The sequence below is a fragment of the Hirsutella rhossiliensis genome (assembly GCF_020360975.1).
Source record: "Hirsutella rhossiliensis strain HR02 chromosome Unknown scaffold00003, whole genome shotgun sequence".
In the NCBI taxonomy this organism is placed as follows: domain Eukaryota; kingdom Fungi; phylum Ascomycota; class Sordariomycetes; order Hypocreales; family Ophiocordycipitaceae; genus Hirsutella; species Hirsutella rhossiliensis.
Window position 1 is genome coordinate 6602201 of NW_025408669.1, and position 24213 is coordinate 6626413.

The following is a 24213-nucleotide window of genomic DNA, read 5'->3' on the forward strand; positions in this document are numbered from 1 at the left end:
CCTGGTGCCGAGCAGGCAGGAGAACAACCTCATGGACCAAGCAGCGAGCGGAGCGAAAAGAAGACGACAGGTAGTGAGCCCAATAGATGCAATGTTGATACAGTGTCTGGTAGACATATCTTTACAGCTCAGCCAGCACCTTTCTTCCCGTGTATTTTCCCCTCCCAGGCCGCCAAGGCCACTGTGTGAGGAAACCGTTGCTCGCGACCGAGCCTTGACCATAGAGTCACGCAACCTAAAGACAAACAACCCAACGCCAGCTGATGAAGGCGGTGCCCCTTTTTAGTCCGCCTGTGTCGAGAGGCACACAATTCCCAAAGATTGGCGAGATTCCCCTGACGCTCACTGCGCGGCAAGCAAATGGAATCCGCGTCTGCGCCAACCCCCCTCTCTCCCCTGCATTCAAGATGCTTCCTAGCCTCGGTTCTTCGGGCGCGCAAGCATGTTGAGACGACTCACACTAAGCACAGAGCCCTTCTTGCTTGGGCTCACCGATCCGGGAATCCGACCAGGCAGGCGGCTCGGAGTCTTGCTCGGAGTCCGGCCGATGCCGCCCTTCTTGACACCACTCGCAGGTGTTTTGCCCATCAGGCGGGGTGCCAGCAAGGCCTGGCCCTCGGGCACATGCTCGTTCTTGCGCTTCTTCAGCGCACGCTCCGCCGCCTCGTTCTCCGCGTCCTCCTCGTCCGAGCTGGCGCGGTGTCGCTTCTTGTTGGGCATCCCGTGGGCCGTGCCTCGCAGCATTCTGGCTGGCGACGGGGCCGCATTCTCCTTGTTCGGATGGCAGCTGGGGGACGGCGGAGGAGGGAAGCTGCCAGGCATGTTCGTCGCGGGCATCATCGAGCCACGGACTTGGCGAACGCCCGACTGACTAGGGGAAGCGCCGAAGTCCTTTGCCGACGCGTCTTCGAATTTGATTGTGTGATCACTGCGGAACGTAAATGTACCGGCCATGGATGGGCTGGACGCCTTTTCTCCCCGGGAGCGTGGCTCGATGAGGCGCCTCAGGGGCGAGAGATCGGGATAGAGGCTGTCATTGGGCTTCGCCAAGACCTCGTCGAGCCCCGCAAAGTGATGGGCGTCGACCGCCTGCAGAGGAGACCGGTGCGGCTTCTGAGGGGAGGGCGAGTTCTGCGCCATGGCTGCCTTGGAAGTCTCGGGCGTGAAATCCACACGCTTTGCAAACTTGCGTCGGGGGGTTGTCCGAGGAAGCGGCGGCAAGGCCTTGTCGGTCCGCGGCGGTGCTGGAGTCTGCGAGACAAGAGCGGCGGGCTGAGGAATGGCGCTCTTTGCGCCGTCCATGTCAATCTTTTGCCCGCGGAGGATCGACTTGACTTTGTGGAATCGGCCGGGACTGATGATACGCCGCTTCAAGTCTGCCGGCTTTGACGGGGAGCCAAAACTCATCGCCGATGCCGACTTGGGGATACCGGGCTGGCTTGGCTTCGGGGACGCCATGATTATCGAGCTAGTCGAATCCTGGAGGCCTGCCGCGTGTGCCATGGAGGACTTAGTAGGGCTCATGAGGCGCGCCAGGCCTGACTTCGATCTGGACAAGGATCCTGGATTGTCACTGCGAGTCACTGGTCGAGGGAGTGAGCTCCCGTCGCGCGACACAGGACGAGCGCTTGAACTATCGTCCTCGTAGCGCTGCTTCAATCTCTTGACGGTAGACTGCTGGCCAGTCCGTGCGAGAGCAAGGAATTTCTCAGGGCTCGTGGCCGGAGAATGTTCCTTGTGCTCATCCTGAGTTTGATGGTAGTCTAGGTTTGCCACAGATGAGGTTCGTTTCAGGCGCAGCTTGGCACCGCCATCAGGCATCTCGGCAAGAAGCGACTTGGAGGGAGTCGGTTTGATGGCGGAGCCTTGGGATAGCGGCGTGGCGTCGAGGTTTGCCTTGGAGGGAGAGCGCTTCAAGCTCGACTTTGCCGGGGTGAACCGTCCATTCTGGGCTCTCCAGGCCGACGCGTGTCCCTCAATCGAGTCCATCTTGCTGAACTCGGCCGTGTGAGCAGCACTGAAGCGTCCGCATTTCCCCTTGAGCTTGGCAATTACACGGCCGCTCGTCTTGGGAGAAGCACCCTCGTCTTTCTGAGCAATCAGGTCGGCCTTGATCTTGGCGGCTTGACCTCGAATTTGATCCATCATGCGCCGCGCATCGCTGCTGAGCGCCGTGTCGGCGGCCTCGCGGGTGAATCGAAATGTGAACGGGGAGGAAAGAATGCCGCCTATCTTGGAGGGGGTCGAGGTCAAGGCGGCGGCCTGAGGCCCCTCTCTCTTGGAGGGAATGTCGGAGAAGCCCAGTCGAAGGGCTGACGAGGGCTCGCCCATGGTTGGACGGACCTTGCTGGGGTGCATTTCGTCGTGTGGAGGCTTGAGTGCCGAGGACATTGGTGTGCTCAGCTCCGGACGCGTCGGCGAGAGAAGCGTGTCGCGGCCCTTAGGCTCGTCGCGAGGGGGGGTCTCATCGCGCTCGGCCAAGGAAGACAGCTCGGGAGTGGCCCTGGGCTGTTTGCCACAAGTCAGGAGAGGGTCGTCGAAACGGGGGAGAGGAAGTCATATTACCTTGACAGCCGAGGTAGCCAACCGCGCCGAGCGGCGACGCGGACGCGGCGACATTGGCGAAGACGGGCTTCAAAAGAGGAGTATCGCGGGTTTCCAATGCCAAGCGCACGCCTGACGGGCGGAGTTAAAGCGGAGGGGAAGGACAGGAATGTATGCAGCACCGCTGACAAGTATTGGTATGATGTCAAGTCGGTCGGGAGATTTGTTGACACCAAGCGGCACTGGGTTTGTTTACATTTGACGTAAGGCAAGGGGCGGCCGAAGGCATTGGCCAGTGGGGGATGCAGACTGCAGAAGCTGTGATGGTCCAAGCTTGGCCGGGATAAAGTACACCCGGCTTCCCTTCCCCCGAGCAGCGGGGAAGATGCTTGCACTCCCCAAATCTCCTGCTCGCACAGAGATTTATTACTCCGCGTGTCGCAGTCGACACGAAGACGGGGTATTTGCGGCAGGTGTAACCGGGGGCCGTGTTTCTCCATTGAAGCGACACAATCGACGATGCCGGCGCGCAGACACTCGTCGCCATCTAGTCTTGCCTAGCCGACGCTCTGACGCCACGACGGCATGAGATGCACACAGACTCGAGCCGTGATGCGCACCTGCAATGCCGAGAGTCAGACGTCACATTGGCCGCCGTGACGGGCTGATGGGCGACGACTCGAAAAACCACAGGTCCCCTGTCCGCTGCAGCGCCCCAGTATGTGCGTGCTATGCCCCGCAGCTGAACAAGCGAGAGGCTGTCGTCGTGGGAGCCCATTTGTTGGCAGCATGCAGATAATTAGAGCTTAATCTTATCCATTCAGGCAATGGTGCCCAAAAAGAAGCGCCCGTGTCCGAGGACAATGTTTCTCACGAACGCGCCTAGCTGTGAGTCGCTGGGCAAGCCCATCCGATACCGGCTGGCAACAACTGGATTCAGAGCTAGAGGCTTTATAGAAGCCGCCCCCCAGCTCGCTCGAGCCTCTTGCAGTGATGCCAACTGCCGTGCCGTACCAAGCTCGTCAAGGCGAGAATGTGGCTGCCGAATCACAACCAACGAGTCGAGAGCCTGGCTTCCGCAGACAGAACACAGCATGCGCCTAAGGGCTGGTCGACAGTCGTCCGTGCCGTTTGGTCTTGTGTCGTGCAGAGCGGAGCAGGACTGCCTGTGCCATTACACGAGCCCCAGGCCGCATTGAAAAACCCGCCACGATCGTCCCCCCTCCCCTGGCCAGCGCAGAAACCATCCGGTCAGATGACACGCCACAACGACGGCGACTGGGTCGACGTGGCCGGCGACGACCACGACATGCATGTGACCTGGGACGGCGGACCGAACAGCGGCAGACAGACACAGTATATACTGTATAAAATGTCTGAACGCTTCGTCTCAGCAGGCGAAACGTGGATAGATGGCTACATACGATGGATGCGCGGATGCCGTACACCAAGCACGACGAGCGGACAATAACGATGGCCAAGGCATCATCGTCCGGGGGAGAAAGCAAGCCATGATTGACCTGGAGAAGCGGGAAGCCGAGGGACGACGGGTGCCAAGCCTTGGGAAGCCCGAGCGAGGGCCGGCGGGAGAGACAGCGTCGCCCAGCCTGCCCTAGAGCCAGCCCGACCGCCATGGCCAGGGGCTGCCATGAAGGAGTGGTCGCTGGGTGACCGACCGGGGGCCCTCCCGAGGAGGTGGCAGTGGGAGCGCCGTCCGTGGCAGCAGCATCTGTTGTGACGGTGGTCGGAGCTGCGATCCCCAAACACTCTCGAAAAGGACATGTCGAAAGAGCTCCGTGTCCCGCCCCACTTCCCCAGCCGGCTACCGACCTCGATATACCTACATGAAGCGATCGCGAGTCGACGATATCTTCGGTTTCTACTACTGCCGCCGAGGGCCAGTGGCGGCAATACTTTTTCTGGTGCTGTCCAGGTACCCTAATCATGCATTCCGAGCCAACGTCTTCCGCAACCTTCCAAAAATCCGCAGAGGAGCAGGGTGCGGTAACCGTCGAACAGAGAAACGCCCTCGCGCTCCCGCGCGCCCCTGCCCATTGCCTCGACTTTGTACTGTATAGGTTGAGCCTCGGTTTCGCCCCTCCTTTGCAACAACCTACCCAACTTGCATACCTTTAAGCATCTATGAATAGGGTATTGCGCACGTGAACGCCTGCATGGCGAAACCTATAGATGGTGCAGCCAGGTTGGCTGCTGTCTCATCGGCGCCAACACCAGCTGGCATTTGGAACCGGCGGCTAAAACAATCCCTGGGAGCAGGTGATGGCCACGTCTCGAATCTCCATGGCACAACTCCTGATCCGGAGTCTCCCGTGGTCTGCGGGGGAGGATAAAGGACGGTGTGCCTGAGAAGGATGTACACACAGTATGTAGCTTACACGACATGCTGCTCTTCGCCCTAAACCGGCTCTTGCAAGGAGCAGACCATGCCAAGTCCCCTGACCCAGAGCTGCAGGCTCATCAATCTTGAGATCTGCCAGGTCCGGTGCTGTTGGATGTCGTCCCCTGGCCCTGGGTTGCTTGGGGGTTCCGGCAAGTTGGTTGCAGCCTGTCTGTCGCCCTGCTTTCCGCGCAATCGGACGGCTGAAGAAGCCAGGGAGCACCGCAACCGAAGCGGTACGGAGTACCTGTACATAAAAAAGGTAGGGTTCCTTGCAAAGTGCTGCATGTGCGGAGTAGGTACAGAGTTAGTTACTGTGATGTGCGACGCAGGACTTGTCGGGCCACGTGCCAAGGAACCCGGACTATCGGTTGGCCCCGGCCCATTGTTTTTCTACCATAAAAAGGTAGGTACCTAGGTAGGTACCTTACCTTGGGTATCAACGTATCAGTACACTTACACTGTACCTGGTAATAATTACGTGCATGGCGGGAAGGCGCTCACCACCTCAACCTGTCTCTCCTCACCTTGCCTTACCTGAACCTCGCAATTTCCTCGGTCAACCTGAAGAGGGACTGGCTTCCAACTGTTCCCTTATTCAGATCTGTGAGGCAACTTGAAGCTCGTGGCGAGTTTCGAAGCAATGGACCTCTATAATAAGGTACCGGAGCAACCGTCCTGTGGCCAGACGAGCTCAGCTCCGGACCCCCATCCATCTTGCCTCCTCGCACATGTTCCATCCTTGCCCCGTCCACTCCCTTCCGACCTCGGTTTAGTAAGCGTGATGCGTCCATGGGGAGCCAATAGAGGCGCGGGGGTCCGCGCCTTTAAAGTCGGCGCGGACGTCCGCGCCTGTTTTGTAAGCCCAGCCGGAAGATAGTCGGGCCCGCCTCCGGCCCCGACCTGTCCTCTCCTTTCTCTCGCCCTCCGTACTGTGGCAAGCATATCACGACCATATCCACGGAGGGTCAGCGCGCCGCCATTGCGGCCCAATTTATCCGCCGCCCCTTACGCAGAGTAGGCCAATATGGAGCTTACTGAATTCCTGACGATTGCCTTCCTCCTGAGGGTCAATTCGACTCGCGAGAGTCCCTTCTTGTCTCAATTAATGCGTGGGCAGCTCCAGAGGCTATGCCTTCACCACAGGCAAGTCCACGAGAGACCCGCGGTCCGGAAGACGCACAGTCACATTTGCCTGTGATCGTGGAGGTAGACCAGGGGCTCATACAAGCAAGGACCAGAAGCCAGCTGAACGGCAACGGTCTACAAGCTCCCGTATCACTGGATGCCAGTTTTCCATCAATGCGAAAGAGAGCCTTGATAAGTCGTACTGGTATATCAGGCATCGCCCAGGCGAGGAGAAGTCGGTCCACAACCATGAGCCCAGTCTGCACATTACAGCACATCCAGCTCATCGTGCCCTCTCCTCAACTGACCAGTCAGCTATTGGGAACCTCGCAAGCGCCGGCATAGCACCAAAGGATATCCGGACATATATGCGCCAGAGCTCTCAGACTGCTCAAGGAGCGACACAGCAAGACATATATAACTGTATCGCACAGCGCAGACGAGAGCTTCTTGCTGGGCAGAGCACAATGCATGCCCTTGCCAATGAGCTTGACAACGAGGGGTTCCAAACCCGCATACAGCTTGACCATGACGGCCGAGTCACAGCGGTCTTATTCGCACACCCGGCGTCACTAGAATACCTCAACGCATACCCAGAATTACTACTTCTAGACTGCACATACAAGACGAACAAATATAAGATGCCACTGCTCGATATGATCGGCGTTGATGCCTGCCAACGGTCATTCTGTATTGCCTTTGCCTTTCTCAGTGGTGAAGATGAAGATGACTACATCTGGGCACTGGACCAACTCCAATCGATATACGAGTTATATGACATTCGCCAGCCATCCGTTATCCTTACAGATCGTTGCCTTGCCTGCATGAACGCAATTTCCCGGTGCTTTCCTGCGTCAAGGTCTCTGCTCTGCATCTGGCATGCGAACAAGGCGGTGCTTAGCTATTGCAAACCAGCATTCGACCGTGAGGATGAGAACTCTAACAGTGATGAGAAATGGGTTGAGTTCTTTGGGTATTGGCACTCAATCGTGAGCTCGAGAGATGAGGAGACATTCGATCAACAAGTTGAAGAGCTGGAGAAGCGCTTTGTACCACGATACGTCAAGGAGGTTAGCTACATACGGGAAACCTGGTTGGACCCGTATAAGGAAAAGCTCGTCAAGGCCTGGGTTGATCAATATGCTCATTTCGGCAATGTGGCTACTTCCCGGTGGAAGGCATCCACGCATTATTGAAGAGCCACCTTAAGAAGTCAACACTAGACCTCTTCGAAGCAACGAGGGCAATCAAGCAAGCTCTTCTCAACCAACTGGCCGAGCTACAAGCCAACCAAGCCAGGCAGCATATACGGATGCCAATTGAGCTCTCTGGAACCGTATATAGCACGGTACGTGGCTGGGTATCACACGAAGCCTTGCGACAGGTTGCAAAGCAACACAAGCGCCTCAACGAGAAAGACATCCCTGCTTGCACAGGCAGCTTCACCAAGTCTCACGGTCTCCTTGTGCGCACACATTACAGCCGCTCATAGAGGAAGATCTGCCACCCGGCCACAACATTTTCATACGCATTGGCGCCTTCGACGGGATACCAAAGAGATTGGTCAGGTCCTCATAGAGCCTCGTCGGCGATTGGACCAACTTGTCGCCACATCGAGGATAACACAGTCATCCACAGCGCGAGCCAAGTGCATTTGAAGCCATAGAGCCAGTTCTACGGCCAAAGGCGCCACCTACATGCAGCAAATGCCACCAGAAAGGGCACATCATGACATCTCGCAATTGTCCTTTACGCTATAGCGACATACTGCAGCGGGCAGAGGCACGGGCGGCAGAGACTGCAGAGACGGCAGCAATTGCAGCGACTGCACAGACTGCACAGACTGCACAAGCAGTAGCAATTTCAGAGACTGCACAGACTGCAGCAGTCATGGAGACAATCACGGTTGCAGTCACTACAGTCTCTACGGTGTCTACAATTGCTGCAGTCTCGACAGGAATTGCAGAAGCTACAGAGACTACGGAGAATCTACGATATGATGACCCACGAGCCATCTATCAGAGGTATGTCAGGGCAAGAGACTCTTGGTATAGAGCACAGCCTCGCGGCAATCTCAAGACCAACCAGGCATACCGAAAGGCAATGGGCTTGCCATTGCGCTACAGCAAGACTGAATATGACTGGTGCCTCGACTGGAAGCAAATGTCAAGGAGCTGCGGCTCGAGGAAATGGACCAAGGAAGAGATGATGGCATACCTTGATTGGGATAAGGCAGAAGAAGAGCGGTTAGATGCCCGGGTGGCCGAGGAAATGCAAGCGCAGCCTTTCTCACGAGAAAGAGGTACTGCAGGTATATGGGCTGACTGCGAGAGACTCGGAGGAACAGCAGGCAAACTATTCCCGCATATAAGTCGTCTGCTAGGACCGGTCTGTATAAGTGCGCCACAGTTGGAAACCACAGCAATTCTAGATTAAAAAAAATTTGAGTCGATTGACACTCAAATTGACGCTGTGGCCGTTGAGTACTTTTGCCGATGTGCGGGGAGATATGTGCAGTAAAACTGGCGCGCCAGCGCGGTCGCGGCGGGCGCTGTTCGCGGCGCCCACAATGGCCAGCCGGGCTTACATAACAGGCGCGGACGTCCGCGCCGACTTTAAAGGCGCGGACCCCCGCGCCTCTATTGGCTCCCGCGTCCATGCTTTGCCCGTCTATACACATACATCGAGCAAGATGGCCCGAAGCGGCTTCGACGGCACGCAGCCCTTGAGATCAATCATCAAGATCAACATAATTTCGAGAGTGCCCGGTTCAAAGTTGCGGGCACAAGAGAAGGCTTTCCAGATCCCAGACTGGGATGTGTGCGCCTCTCCTCGTCGCCGGGGATCCGCGCGTCCCGAGTGCGCCCTCGGCATGTGGGATCGTGGACTCTCCACCCAGTCCGCATCGGCAAATGACTCTCTCGCGAGTCACGATGTTTGTTGGGTTTTCCCCCTCGGCAACCCTGCCTCTCGGCCTGCCCACATACGTGTGTGCCAGCCTATGTATATCATACTGTATGTATGTCGTATGTATGTGACGGCACAGACCCATTGTCGTGTACATATCCGCACATGCAGACGAGATTGCTCGAGGCGACACGGGCCGAGGGGCGACGTCAAGTTGACGGCCGACATCGAGATGCCGGGCACCTTGGGCGACCCAGAGACGATGGAAGCCGTGCGTGCTGCGTGTGTGCCAGAGGGCGCGGCGGATAAGTAGGCAGAGACAATGCCCCAAAGCAGCGGCTCGTTGGGGGACTCTCCGGGCTTCGGAGGAGGTCAATGACTGCCTCCCTGCTTGGTGTGTGGGTGTGTGCATGTCCCACGAACCCCGTCCCAAAACACCGCGGAAATGGCCTCGACGGCCTCGTGGCAGCAGCAGCACGCCCGCCCCCGATTGGACCGCGTGTCAATTGTCCAGGCCCAGACGCTAACAATCGTGCCCTGGTCGTGGACCATTCCTCCTGACTTGGCGGTCCTCTCGTCCGCATCTGGACTCGGGCGAGAGCCTTCCAAAGGGCACTGGCAGGCAGGGCGTTGCTGGAGAGCGAGAGAGGGCGCGGAGAGAGGGATGGGGCGAAGAGCCAAGACGGAATGGATACAGCGGCGTCTTTATACGACCTAGACGTCGATGAAGCTGTCCATCCACCTGCATTGTCAGACGCACATACAAAAGGTCCGGTGGCCATGACGGCGTCCCCACGACAGATCGGGGAAGCGCCCGCCGAGACGGCCAAGCTGGTGCTTGACTGAGGGTGGGCGATCAGACAAAAGCGGGTAGCTCGCTTAAATCGAAGAATGGTGCACATGATGCTGTGCATACAAAGGGACTGGAAATAGCACACAGTAGATACCATGAGGTATGGAGGTAAATTTCCAGAAATGCTGGGACAGCCGCCGATTTCGCTCCGCCCACGGATTGATGGCCTGCACCGGACGAGCCTCGTGGTTGCATGGAGGCAGGCAACCCGCACCTGCATTGTAGCGTACGGGCGACAGCGCCAGCCCGAGTAGCAAAGCCCGTTGGCTTCTCTGCAGCGCATCCCCGCGAACCGGGCCCGGCCCAGTAAAAGCGCGGGTTGCAAATGAGATGGGGCTGATGAATGGGGGAGGGGCCGCGGGGTGGGGGAGAGACAGACGGAAAACGAAGCGACTTGGGCGGGCTCCATGGCTCCATACCGCGCAGCGCACAGTGCCTGAGTGCGCGGGCAGCGCACAGTATAGACAACTGCCCCCGGTCTGGCCCCAAGTCGCAGCCGCACTGGATCAGGTAGCGCATGCACAGTGCTGTTAGCCCAAGTGGGCTCGGGGCGAGGGGTCTCGTGGGCGGGCAGAGAATGGAACTGGGCCTAATACTTACCCACCTACTCCGTAGACTTTGGCACTGCCGACGATGCTGTGTCGCCCGCTGGCTCGTCTGGGGTTGAGACGCAGTCCCTACAGTACCTACAGGTATGTACATGCTCGCAGTCCAAAACCTACCTTGGTACCTACCTACTGTACCTTGCCTACCGAGGTACCTGGCCAGAGCTTACCTTCAACTGCCCCATTGGGACGGCCGCCCTTTTACCACGCCGAGACCATCCCAAATCCTCCGGGCCTTGTTTAGCCACCCACTCCCATCATCACGTCCGAATCCCACGTCGAGCGGCTCAATGCCATGTGCATTTCTCCAAGATATGCTCGCCTGGACAGTGCGTCACCATCCACGCGCTCGACATACAGAAAAGGTACACAATGGTGTAGGTACTGTCCAATAGCTGGCCGGCTGCCAGGACCCTGGTGCTTGACCCGGCCGGGCATGGGGGTGGGGCCAAGTACGGGGGTGTGTGGGATGGCTCTCGAGGACCGCCGCACCTCATCATGAGTGAGTGCGTGAGGGGAGAGACGGGCGTCGGCAACCCCCTCTTTGCAGTTCCCATTACATAAAAGACTCGGGCACGCTGTTTTCTACAGGTCCCTCCCCGTCCTGCTATCTCGCCGACCCAAGCTGTCCTGGCACAATTCCATGTACAATTGCAACCTCTGCTTTGCACCTTTGCCTCTTCTTATCTTTGGCGGTTAGCTATCCTCATCTGTTTGACGCTCTTAGCCGCTCTAGACGCGCCCTCAACCTGCCTCAACTGTGTTTTTATTATTTTTACCATTACTTCCTGTCTTTGGCGCTCACCACCCCCCACCCCCCTCTCAGCAAACCGAGGCGTGGCTGGTCTTTGTCGACGGCAACCCTGACGCCTCGCCCCGACGCCTCGCCCCGACGCTGCAGATCGCCCTCGCTTCCAGACGTCTCCAGGCTGGCGGCATCGCCGTCGCCGCCGTTTTGTTGCTGCCCTGAGAGGCCGAGACCTTGGGGCGCTCGCCGCACCGCGGCTGTCTTCCTCGCCTGCCACGACGCAGAGGAATGGCAGAGAAGATGTCCATCGACAACAAGCCAAACCCTCCCCGCCGGGACGACTCCGACGACTCGGCCGACTCGACACCCGAGCGAGACCAGAACCCGCCACCTTCCACCAACGACCATGGCTCCCACGACGCCCAGCAGCCAAAGCGAAAGGGCGGCCGCAAGCCCGTGAGCCTTCCCACCCCCCCAAATCGCCCTCAACAAGCATCCCACGTTGCCCTTTCCTTTCTTCTCCTGTCCCGCCTGCCACCCCTCCCAAAGTGACACAACTGGCCCCCTCCCGCCATCGACACGCTATACCACTCCCACCCACGTGCGAGACATAACGGCTGACGTGGACATCTTGTCCTAGATTTACGCAACCTCGGAGGAACGCAAGCAGAGGAACCGCCAAGCCCAAGCCGCCTTCCGGGAGCGTCGCACCGAATACATCAAGCAGCTCGAGGAGACTATCCGTGTCCACGAGTCCAACCTCCACAACCTTCAGACGGCCCACCGCACCGCTGCCGAGGAGTGCTTGATGCTTCGATACAAGAACTCCCTACTCGAGCGTATCCTCCTTGAGAAAGGTTTCTATCCCTTCCGTCATCCAATCCCCTCTAGCCCAGTCGACTTACACCATACGTAGGCATCGATGTCCAAGCCGAGCTTCATGCCAAGACTGGCAGCCCCAATCTGGGCTCGACCCATATGCCCCAGAACTTGGTTCAGCCGCCTCCGATCCAGCGCGCCATTATGAACCGACACCACCAGTCTCGCAAGTCCATCTCTAGCATCGCGCCCAAAGCGGAGCCGGGGGCGGTGCCGTCGTCCGCCCACAAGTCCGTCGCGTCCCCAAAGAACCGGTCGAATCCCCCGCACGCCAGCTCGCCTTCCACTGCCTGCTCGGCCTTCTCACCCGCCCCGTCCGACAGCATCTCGATGCACGGCTCAGTAGCGGGGCTGTCCCGACAGTCGCTGCCCACACCGACGACCAATTCCGCTGCGAGATCGTCCCTGCTGCAGGCTTCGGGACGCCGCGGCCATTCAATTGGCAACGGGGCATCTTTCTATCCCACGCCCACTTTCCAGAATCAAATGGAGCAACAGCTGGGTGAGCCTGCGGGAAGCCTGCTTGAAGCTGCGCGAGGGCGTCTTGCAACTAACATGGAACTGCAGAGCAAGAGTACGATGGGCGATGCGACATGGTCGACGACTCTGAAATGGATACTCCCAACGGACACGCTTCATACCCCCCGGGTTTCACCAACAACCAGCATACCATGCTGCTTTCACCCACCTCTACCGTTCCGAATCATCAGATCTCGCACCCACACGAGTCGACCCAGCAAGCTTCGGTATCCAACCATCCGTTCCCTTCGATGACGCAGCTCCTGGACCAAAATCTCGACTGGGACCCTTTTGGCTTGAGCGCCAGCATGGCCTTTCCAAGCCACCAGCCATTCCAGTTTGACCAAGCAAACATGCGTTGATCGTGACGGACGGCGGCGTGGTGGCGAGGTCGCGTCAAAGTTCACTCCTGGCCGCTTGTCTTGCCTGGTCTAATACAGCACACGACACCCAGATTCAGTCGCCACCTTCGGGGGCCGGCTTTGGCTGTCCTGGGGCTAATGCGCACACGGGAACTCGAATAAACACGACGCCTATGATAATGAGTTCGGTCACGTTACATGCAACCGATGACGGACGCGGCCGACGAGAATATTGACTCTGGCAGCGACAGCAACAAGGTGACAAAAGCATCAGCGAGATGTGGGCAAGCGAACCGGCGGCACCAACGAGTGCCGGAAAGCCGATGTCTCGCCAGTTGGCTAGAGCGAGACATACAAAGACATGATGCCCCATTTCATGGTCATGTTTCTACACCATGCGCTACCGGGTCACATGGGCTCAACTGGTGTTCCATCCCCCATTCGACGAAAGGACCTGGCCAATCCATTTCTTTGAAGCGCGAGGGACCTGTGGTCGATATAAGACCTCCCCTCCCGCAGTCTGGGTCATTGCTACGCTCGGACATGGCCGAGAAGACCGGGAAATAAAAACAGCGATCTTTTTGGGATTCGGAATTTCTGCGCTGGCTGTTTTTCAGTTCAGCATACTATATGGTGTCTTTGCCAAGCGACTGCGATGGACGAAATACTTTCTCGCCAACGACCTGCCCGGAAGAGGCGGATATGAGACGGGAAAAAATCGTCCAAAGACGGAAACAAGGTATTGAAAAGTGATTTTTAGTCTCTGCTTCAGTTCTGCTTCTGGCGTTCAAGGATGCGGTAATCATTCCTTCCCCCGGGGCCCAAGGGAGCTCGGCGGCTCGCGGAGTATCTACTGCTCTATAGCATGCTTTGAATGAGTACTTTGAAGCCTTGTTCTCTATATCAGGTGTTACTGCTCTACCTCATGTCTTGCTGCCCTTCCCTACGAGCGAGGGCAGCTGGGCCGGACGCGTGGCAAGGCCTACTCAATGGGTGGAATTTCTGCGCTCTACATGTTACCCTCGTTCTGCAGCCGGGGAACTACGGATACGCTGCCGACGACTTAAGTCTAACGACGACGACGGAATGGAATGATCAGACGGACGTCGTTTTCTTGCGTGGGCCGACTTGACGAGGGTGGGGCATCGGCAACGTCTCAGGCACAAAAGGAGGTCACGAGGATGAACGTGGGAGCCGAAGGAAGCTGGGGAAGCCGGTCGCGTGCCACTTGCTATAAATGGGGCGATGATGGTGAGAGCTGGCAAGTTTCGTGACTTGCTCCTGTGCATGGACACGGTACTGGAAGTAATTGGAATTGAGTTGGCTCCGACTGCCACGATGTCTCTGGTTTCTGTGTCATGGAAAAAGGAGGTTGGGTGAGGGGTGTGAAGGCATTCTTGGAGAATAGACGATCAGGGAAGCTTGGCACGGGAACCCACGAGTCAGTCAGTGATGCGCCAGCTATGTACAATACAGTATGGAGAAATCAGATCCTGTCGTGGAGAGAGACCAAAGAGAGTTGGACCGGAGCGTGCTATTCTCATTTCACAAGGTACGCAGGTAGGTTGGTACTTGACCGTACGACCCGAGTCAGGGAATCATGATTCCTCAAGGTGGGATATGTTGGTTGTGCGGCCCGGGATCGAATACGTGGCAGTCTGAGTCCGCCCATAAAGTGGTCTATCCTCATGCCTAGACCTTTGTGGATTTACACAGACGCATGCGGCCAGGAGCAGGGGAAGAATCCATAAGCAAGCCACATAAAGGGGCTTGCAAAAGGACACGAGGACTTGGATCGTCGGTTGGGGAAGAGCAGTAATAAGTGGCATCCGCCAAGGAGCATCCCAAACGCCCCGTTTGCGCGGATCACAAGGTCAAGACAATTGGGGCCATTCCTCATACCGTGAGAAGGCGCGAACCATTCTTGCCTCCCTTGCATGCAGAGGCCGGGCCGAGGAGCCGTCGTCTAGCCGGGCTCTTGGTTAACCCTTCCCCCCCGCCTCGCCGGTCTCGTCAACGCGGCCGGCCCCCAGGCAGCCTTGGGCCCTTCACACCTAGCGAATCATGATTTCCCAGGCTCGGCTGATGGCGCCTTGCTTCGCCGTCTTGTTGTACTGGAGACCATCCTGGTCCACTCAATGTGTGTATCTGCAGCTCCGCCTCGTGGTTCATAGCTCACATTCCCGATTCAGGTTCCCCTACTGCGACACGACTCAGATGAGGGGGGTGGTCGCACGACACTTGGAGCTCGAGGCTGGTATAATGCTTCTTCGCCGACACCTGCCACTCGGCGTTGAGTCGCAACGGTCCATCGGCCCCCTCGGCCGCCGTCGGAGAGAGGGGCTTGTTCGTGAATCAAACCCTATCTTACGGACCCCAAGAGAGGATTTCCATCCTGGGCCCCGGCACATCGGCGGACCTCCCCGGCACATCGGCGGACCTCTTGACAGGGGTGGACGAGCCAGACCCGACTCCGGCCAAAGTCCGGTGCGGCAGCCTCACGAAGTTACAAGGTCGCAGTGAAATAATCACTCGGCGGAAGCATTGCGAGAGCCCACGCGGTACAGGGAGCTGGTCGAAGAAGAGACTGCCAACCGTCTGCTCGTGCCGGCAGATGTCAGGCATCGTTAACGTAGGATTGGTGCGACGCTACAAGTTGCGGCCCGGGCCTAGGGTCTCTCGGCAATTCCTCGGATCTATGTCTCCCCTCTCGGAGTGGAGTCAATCTGTCACGTGAGGTAGTTAAGCCTCAAGAAGCCACCCTTTGCTTCGGAGTCCGGAGAACGTAATTCCGCACTCGACGTATATCTTGCATATGCCATTACGACAATCTCTCTCCCCCCTTGCGATACTCACAACATCTGTTGGAACTGCCCTTTGCGTTCAGCAAATAAACAAACCTCACCACTAGCGTGAGCCGCACACAAACCGGGGACTTCCGCGCCCGCATTGAATCGCTGACTGCCGACTGCCGTCTGTCCTTCTCCAGGTGCCTACATTAAGTATTCGATTGGCATGGCAACGTATTCAGGATACTCATACACTATGGCGCACAGGATTTTGTTCAGTTTCTTGGCCCGCGTCGACAATTTACGCAGAGCCAATGTCTTCGTCGCGCGCTTCCGTCGCGGCTGCGTCCAAGTCACCTGAGCCCTCCGTGGCAAAGGTGCAGGATGACAAGACCGAGACTGCCGTCGCCGACGGAGTCTCGCCAGGCTCGGGCAAGATCTCGAAGGCTGAATCCGGAGCCAAGGATGACGCAAGCACGGCTTCTGCAGAGGAAAAAACCAAGGCAAGAGATGACCCTCCTGTGCCTGACGAGCCGACTCCTGATGGACCTCCGCTTCCCAACGAACCGGCCCCCGAGACCGAAGACGACGGCTGGGATTGCCAGTGGGAGCCCGTTTCCCAGGCGTGGTTCTTCTACAACCGCCACACCGGCGTCTCCCAGTGGGAGAACCCGCGTGTCCCTGAAGCCACTTCGGCCGGCGCAGGCTATGCCGCAGCTCCTGCCGCTGACAATTTCGCGGCGCCCGTCAACGAGAGGCCTGCTGCGGGCGGCTACAACCCTGCTGTCCACGGTGACTACGATCCCAACGCCTGGTACGCACAAGCCTATAACCAAGAGAAGGAGGAGCAGGAGGCCGCTGCTGCCGCTGCCGCTGCTTACATGGACCCCTCGGCCGCGTACGGCGAGGCAGTGGGCTTCAACCGCTTCAATGGGCAGTTCCAGGCTGCCGGTGCGGGCCCCAACCGGCACAGCGACGAGGCAAAGTCCCGCCGCCAGATGAACGCCTTTTTTGACGTCGACGCTGCCGCCAACGCCCATGACGGCCGCAGCCTCAAAGCTGAGCGCCAGAACCAGAAGCTCACCAAGTCGGAGCTTAAGGCTTACAAGGAAAAGCGCCGCGCCAAGAAGGAAGAGAAGCGTCGCGCGTGGCTCCTGGATTGATGTTGTATGTGCTCGTCTACTGCTCTTTAGTCCCTGCCCATCTTTCTTCCTTGTTTTCATGTAATGCACCGAATCAGGGTCTCGGCGGCGGCGTTTGGGAGGGCAAGGCGTGCCAAGAATTTCTGGGCCATGCATAGAGGTTCAGGCTGTTGGATTTATGTTTTCATTGTCAATACGCGACGGGTTTCTCGCGACGCAAGCTATACCCAATGACGATGGGCGTTACAGCCACCCAATAACGACTTTTCTAAATGCTAAAATCCACTTGACATGTTCACTCATCTGCCTCGTCCTCCACCTCGTCCTCGTCGTCGTCTTCCAGCTCCATATTGAGATGGACACTTACGTCGCTGTCATCATCTTCCTCGTCGACACTCTGCTGTGCCGGCTGTCGAGACGCGGCACCTGCGTCCACGCTCGTCGTGGGCTTCTCGAGTTCCTGCCGCTTGGGCGGATTGGGATCCGCACCCTCGTGTTTGCGTTTGGACTGCAGGTCTGCTGGATTGCCGTCGTGTCGTGGGATGCTCGTTCCCGTGCTGTCCAGTGCAAACGGGTTGTTCTGGACGGGCATTCCGTCTTCGATCTGTGGTATTTTGGGGAGAGTTGCAGCTTGCACCGAGCCCTTTCCGGAACCCACTCCGGTGTCGTCGTCGTTGTCATCTTCAATGGCCATTGCATCGCCAGATTCACCCCCAACCTCTTCTTCCGTCTCAACCATGGACGCGTACATTTTGCTTTCACCAAGAACGCTGCCGATGCGGAGATTGCTCCGGATGATTTCCAGACCTTGATCTTGTGGGTACTGCCGTGACATGTGCGGCAGGATGCTCGGAAACATGCGTCCCCGCTGGTCTTGATAAGGGTGGAGCACGCTGGACAGCATGCCTTGACGGCTGCGCGTCAATATCGCCGTCTTATCGAGAAGGCCGCGCAGGGTGGGCTTGAGGTGCTGCTGCGGCAGGTTGGAGAACATGACGGGCAGGAGACGGACGGCCGCGGCCTTGTGATCGGCATCGAGGCTGAACTCTTGCTCTGCAGCCGACGCCGCCGGCTGAAGGAAAAGGTCGACGTTGGCGACGCCGCCGCTCTTCTTCGAATCTTGGGCCGTCGGGCTCGGCCTGCTACTCGGCTTGAGGAAGCCTGCGTCCTGCTGCAAGTCGCGGCAACAGGCGGCAACGAGAGGTTCAAACATGGCCACCGCTGGCTTCGACATGGTTGGCCCGGCATGGGACAAGAGGCAGTCCAAGACGAGATAGCAAGTTCTGCGAACCGCGGGAATGTCCATGCCGGATCTGAAGATCCGGACGAGGTGGTCTGACAACTCAGGGGCCAGTGGCACCATGCCCTTTTCGAGCCTTCGGAGCATCACCAGCGTCAAGTCCATGGCCGCCACGTGAATGTCGGGCATCAGACTCCACAGCTCCTCCTTTTCTTCCCTGCCGATGGCGGGGTTGGTTTCCACGGCCTGGTCCCAAGTTTGGGACTTGGGTGATAGCTTCGCGATTAGGCAAACCCTAGAAATAGCGTTGACGATGGCGCCAACGGGAACGGTGACGGGGCCCTTGGTTGGGCAATGTATGTAGTCGGCTAGATGGTGGAACAGCCCGACCAGGCGTTGGGCGCCTGCGCTCAGGCCAGTCCACCGCGGCAGCTGATCCGACGAAGCAGAGCCGCCGTTGGGCTCTCCATCAGCATCAACCATTGCGCGTCCATAACCCTCGGTTGGCTGCCACGATTCATCCACGGCCCGGAAGACCTGGTCGGCCGTGGCATGCAGTTCTCTTAGGACGGAGTCCACCATCTTGGCCCATTCGTCGCTGCCGCCCGACTTCGCGGCGGTCTGATGAAGCGAGACGGTGAGTCGGCCAGCAGCACGTTGCTGAGACTGAGAGACGAATATGCTATCAGAGCTTGTTGGTGCCAGGCAGCCCCTGACAGCGGATCGAGCTTGGGAGCTGCATGGGCGGAAAGTGGTGGGATAGAGGGGGATCAAGGTCGAGAAGGCATTGCAGATGGTCTCCATGATGGCTGCGGGGACAGTTGAAGTCTGGCCGGGTGCTGCCGGTTTGATGATTTGAATGCACGCCTTGGCAAAAGCCGGGATAGTGGGAGTGGCAATCTCCCTCACCAGAGTCTGATAGGGGTGAACCAAGACGTATATCCTGGTGAGGGTTACGACGGCGAGCTCCTTGGAGGCAAGTGAATCGCCTTTCTAAATGGTTGAGTGAGCACAAGGCGCCGGAAATGTGTTTTTGTGAAGCCTACCTGAAGAATGGCCAGCAGTTCGCGCACCCAAGGCTCCGCCCCCCGGAGCGTCTCCCACCCACCGACATCCACGACGGCCTTGACCAAGCCCACAGCAGCGAACCTAGCCTCGAGGTTGCGGCCAGTCAGGAGCGCGGTGATGCTCGTCTTGAGCTTGTGGACCAGGAGCGACACCTGAGAGGCATCGTCTTTGGGCTTCTGCTCCTGGGGCGTCGACAGCACATGTCTGCAACGGGCCACGTGCCTCGTGAGAGCAGGGAGTGCGTGTGGCAGCTGGGCGGGCGGGATGGATGAGAGTTTCCGGCAGAGAACCCGGAGATCGGGCGGGAGTTGTGAGGCCATGTAGTGAGTGATCTTGTAGATGTGCTGAAAGAGCGACGATGCGCAAGTTGATGATGCCGGGGTGACGAGATGCCGAGCTTGAAATATTCTATGAAGATGATGAAGATATCCTGGCTGAGTCAAATTAGACAACAATTGCGTGGTGCTTGTCAATTAGCACTCACGGATCTAAAGGGGGCGGATCTTCTATGTTTCAATGCGAAGCAATCGCCGTCCTTTTTTCTTCGTTTTTTTATCGGGTCTATTTTCAGCCTGCAGTATTCGAATAGGTAGGTACAAGGGCTCAAGTACCTAGGTAGGTACCTTGCATCAAGTACAGAGTACAGTACGGGGTTAGGCAAGCCCGCCCCACCCCGTAGCTTCCTGTGCTGAGCCTCACTTCGAGTCGTGATTGGTTGACTTCACCTCTTCCCCCCCCCCAGCTTGCACTGCAGCTTGACCGACGAGACATTCGAGCTTGTTGCTCCTCAACGAGCGCGTCGCCGTGGCACCATACGCCTCCGAGACACGCATCCGACGCCTCTCAAGCCTGTTGCATGTGACTGCCCGATCCTGCGTACAGAGAAACCCATCGTAGCGTCTTCGGTCCGGCTCGCGATGCCTCTGGACCTGGCCCCTTGCTCGTCGACAAAGCCCCTGACCTGGACGCAAAATGATGGTACGTCTCGGCGCCTTTGCTGCATCTTGCACGCCGCCAGAAGAGCTGACCCAGCCTCTCCTCGAGCTCTAGACCAAAGGCAATCACTACCTTGAGCTGCTGGAAATTGCACGCTGTGAGGGTAACTGGGACGCTGTGCCCGAACTGGTCCGCAAGGTTCGAAAGCATGCTTCCTCGAGATCATGTACGTCACAATTCCACCGTACGCTGTCCTGTAATCCAATACTCATCCTCTCTTCTCCAGGCCTCGCCCTTGCCGCCGAGACTGAATGCGCCATCTCAAACGCGACAACCCACGGCCCCCGTCCCTCGGCCGCCGCGACGGCGCGCGATCTCGATGTCGCCAACCGGCTACCGACGCTTCAGAGTGCAATATCCGAGGAAAACGCGAACTCGGAGGACAGATTCCAGGCCCACGTCTGCGTGGGTTGGCTGCACTGGGTCGTCGGAGACTACAGCCTTGCCATCAGACAGTTGCCCAAGATGGAGGACCCAAGTACCAATCTAGATCCGGCCAATTTGGTCTCCGAGTGGACCCATGTTTGCGCCCTCAAGTCGGCCTACTTGCGGGCAAACTGCCTGATGCGCGACGGGCAAAGAATCGACGCACTCGCGGCTCTCAGGTCCGCCGCTCCGGTCCTGAATCGCGTCGAGTCTGGCAAACCAATCAAGAAACAGCTGAGATACTGGTCCGAGCTCTTTCTCACGGAATATTGCATGCTTTCGAGCGAGGCTGTCAAACAAGGCGACGTGTCTCGGCAGGACGCCTCCGTCCTTGCGCCGTATCGCTCCTGGGCGACGTACTGGGAGGTGATGCAGGCCCCTGTTACGGGGGGTTTTGGCTTCAAGGGTTCGGTCCCGCGGAGACAGGTTTGGAATGAATATTACATGGTTCTGTCGCATATCTTACAAAACGACATCCCTTACGAAGCCGGATTGGTCAAGAGAATGCCTGGCGATTCGCCGTCACGAACCCAGCTTCGCACCGAGATCAAGTATGCCGAGGCTGCATATCGATCGCTTCTCCTTGCCGAAACATCCTTTCCACGGGCCGACGAGGACAGAGAGGAGGTGGAAGAGTTTGTGCAGCAGGTGATGAAAAACTGGTCCATCTTGTGCGGCCGCGGCTGGCGCGAGGAAGACCTAGGCCAAGGGGGACGGAGCGCCACAAGTCGCGGCGTACTCGAAACCCTTTACAGCGCCGCGACTAGAACCTACCACTCAACTGCAATTCTCAGGTCCCTCTTCTGCGTCCACCTTTCTCTGGCCGAGTTTGACCTCGCATTCAAGGCCTTTGACTCTTACCTGGATATTGTAAAAAGGGGGAAAGCAAGAGTAGACAAGACCGGCGAGGCCGAACCCAGCTTGGACAGCGATAGCACAGTTCTGGAGACTATGGCTCACGCCATCATGGCCCTCTGCCGCTACGGGCGCCGGCAAGCAGGCGAGAAGGCGCGTCAACTGGGGGCCGAGTTGGAAGACTGGCTGTCTAGACTGCCGCCGATCAAGGGTCCTGAGAACGGAACCCCCTCGATAGCGGAAGATGTGGCAAAGAGCGACCCGCACCCGCCCGTCGCTCCGAACACTGTTGCACTGGCCTGGCAGGCCATTGGCCACTCGCACGCACACTGGTCGAGACTTACGAATGAAGCCGGGTCGAGGATAGAGATACAGGCCAAGGCAATCCGATGCCTCAGGAAGTCAATAGCCCCCGAATTTGGCCGCTGCAAGGACATTAGGACCTTTTTCACGCTCGCTCTGCTCTTGGCCGAGCGGAGAGAACTCACAGCTGCCATTGAGCTCACAAGATCAGCCTTGATGGCCAACAAAGACCAGGAACGAGGCAAAGTCCTCCTCAACGGCCCATACTGGCAGGAAAGGACGCTCATCCCACTATGGCACCTCTTGGCCCTCCTACTGAGCGCCAGGCAAGACTATGCCATGGCCTTTCGGGCTTGCGAGGGCGCGCTCGAGCAGTTCAAGGATCCGACGGTTTTATTTGGCAAGACAGATGCCAGCTTCCGCAGCGAACACCTCGAAGTCGCCGGTGCACCGCCCGCGGCCGAGTCCCGCCGCGGCCTGGTCGACAGCTTGGACGACTCGGAAAAGGAGAGCATCTTGGAAATCAAGATGACTCAACTTGCCTTGATTGAGCTTACTGAAGGCCCGGAAATGGCCGTCAACGCAAGCTTCGAGTTGCTGACCATGTTCACGCGACTGTTTGGCAACATCACGGCGCAGGCGATGCCGTCCGGGCCGACGCCCGCACAGCCGCCCAAAACCTCGGGGACCTTCCGTGGCATCAGAGGGAGCATCTTTGGGGCTAAAACGGATAAATCGGTGGCGTCGTCGAGGGGGCCGGGCACATCAATCATCAGCGAAAAATCGGCTGCGATGGCATCGAGGCCCTCGACTGCGCATAGCGTCGCCACCGCGAAGCCTTCCATACACGTAACGGCCGAGAATGACAGCCAGACAGTTGCGTCCAGGTCACGGCGAGACAGCTCAGCTCAAAGGCAGAGGAGCGAGTCTCGGAGAAGGAGTAGCCTGAAGAAGAGAAACCGGAGCAGCAGCCGTGCCAGGCCGGAGACTGCGGGCGCACCCGCTCATCAGGCCACCGTTGTGGATGGCGACGTGTTTTTCACGCCTGCACAGGAACCCGACCAGGTTGATCTCTTTCCTTTTTCCAACAAGCCGTCTCGGGCACGCTCGACGTCATCCAGGGGGAAGGTGGTCTCCATGAACTCGTATCTCTCAGCACCAGCTTCGAAATCTGCCGACTACACAGAGCTTGCGACTGAAATCATTCACGCCCCGTCGCACCTGCTTCCCTTGATACAGTTCCCCAAGGAGCAGGAGAGGGCGCAGCGTATGGCCATTCTGGTCAGGATCTGGCTCACCGTGGCCGGATTCTACCGTCGGGCGGACATGTTGGAAGACAGCAAGGGGGCCATTGCGGAGGCGCAGAAGCTGGTCCAGGACCTCGAGTCCCAAGACCAATCGGGAGCGAGCGGGCCCAAGTCGACTGGCTGGGCGGAGAAGAAGAGCGTCGACGACTTGTGGGGTGACGTATGGAGCGAGGTGAGTGGCCAGGACGGTCCCCCTCTTCTTGATATGCGATGGGCTGCTGACAGAATCCGCCAGCTCGGGCTCTTGGCTCTGGCCCAGAGCCAGCCTCTCGTTGCCCGCTCAGACCTCGAACAGGCCTTGACGTATTGCCCGGACCACCCGGCCGCCACCGTCTGCCTGTGCAGCATCCTCCTCGACATTTCGAGCGAGAAGCTCCTCCCCGCGCCCGTCGTGCCGCCTTTGGACCACACCGAGCAACCACCACCACAATCACAACAACACCTATCCGGCCAGCCCCAGGCCGCGCCATCAGCAGACGGCCCTCCGGGGAGGCTCCCGTCCGGCCCCCTGGGCCTCTGCCCGCGCAATGCCGAGGCCATGCCTGCCATCGGCGTCGCGGTCGACGGCGGCAGTCAGCTCACGTCGCACCCCATCGGCGACGACTCCCTCCCCGCCGCGTACAAGGCCACGCGGCTGCCGCTCGTCGACCGCCTCGCCGCCCGCGACCGAGCCTTTGCCCTGCTGACGGGCCTCACGCGCCTCGGCACGGGCTGGGACTACTCGGACGCCTGGTTCGCGCTGGCCCGCGCCTACGAGGAGAGCGGGCAGCCCGACAAGGCCAAGGAGGTGCTGTGGTGGTGCGTCGAGCTCGAGGAGGCCATGGGTGTGCGCGAATGGCGCTGCCTCGGCGGTGGCGGCTATCTCATTTAGGCGGCCTGCGTGTAAGTTGGTCTTGTGCAGTCTTTGTTGCTTTTGCCCTTGCCCACACTGTACTTTGGGCACTGTACTTTGGGCACCAGAAGTTATGTCAAATATACTCGGCGTGAGCCTCAATTCAAACAATCGACATATACAGCCTCGACTGTTCAGCGAACTCGAATGTAACCAAAATCCATCCAAACCAACTCCGGGGTATATCCAAAGCATGCAAGATAAACACAACCAAACAAAAAGAAAAACAAAGGAAATCCAGAATCCTCCAGT

General features: G+C 58.3%; 5 protein-coding genes across 5 annotated transcripts; 3 read left to right on the forward strand and 2 right to left on the reverse strand.

Annotated features, from left to right (window-relative positions):
- Positions 1-414: 414 nt before the first annotated feature.
- HRG_03954 (erythromycin esterase) lies at positions 415-2619 on the reverse strand (the record flags this gene model as incomplete). Its single annotated transcript, XM_044862425.1, has 3 exons — positions 415-2277; positions 2344-2508; positions 2566-2619. 3 exons carry the CDS (start codon positions 2617-2619, stop codon positions 415-417), a joined length of 2082 nt encoding a protein of 693 aa, XP_044723451.1.
- Positions 2620-11471: 8852 nt separating this feature from the next.
- On the forward strand, positions 11472-12943 carry HRG_03955 (bZIP transcription factor domain-containing protein; the record flags this gene model as incomplete). Its single annotated transcript, XM_044862426.1, has 4 exons — positions 11472-11639; positions 11824-12040; positions 12100-12564; positions 12630-12943. 4 exons carry the CDS (start codon positions 11472-11474, stop codon positions 12941-12943), a joined length of 1164 nt encoding a protein of 387 aa, XP_044723452.1.
- A 3103-nt stretch (positions 12944-16046) lies between these two features.
- On the forward strand, positions 16047-16895 carry HRG_03956 (WW domain-containing protein; the record flags this gene model as incomplete). The annotated part of the gene is made up of 1 exon (XM_044862427.1): positions 16047-16895. The coding sequence occupies one exon, from the start codon at positions 16047-16049 to the stop codon at positions 16893-16895; it is 849 nt and encodes a 282-aa protein (XP_044723453.1).
- A 274-nt stretch (positions 16896-17169) lies between these two features.
- On the reverse strand, positions 17170-19502 carry HRG_03957 (rRNA processing/ribosome biogenesis domain-containing protein; the record flags this gene model as incomplete). Its single annotated transcript, XM_044862428.1, has 2 exons — positions 17170-19107; positions 19161-19502. The coding sequence occupies 2 exons, from the start codon at positions 19500-19502 to the stop codon at positions 17170-17172; spliced, it is 2280 nt and encodes a 759-aa protein (XP_044723454.1).
- Positions 19503-20154: 652 nt separating this feature from the next.
- Positions 20155-23940, forward strand: HRG_03958 (filamentation protein (Rhf1); the record flags this gene model as incomplete). The annotated part of the gene is made up of 6 exons (XM_044862429.1): positions 20155-20160; positions 20233-20344; positions 20405-22611; positions 22774-22863; positions 23002-23241; positions 23305-23940. 6 exons carry the CDS (start codon positions 20155-20157, stop codon positions 23938-23940), a joined length of 3291 nt encoding a protein of 1096 aa, XP_044723455.1.
- Positions 23941-24213: the final 273 nt, after the last annotated feature.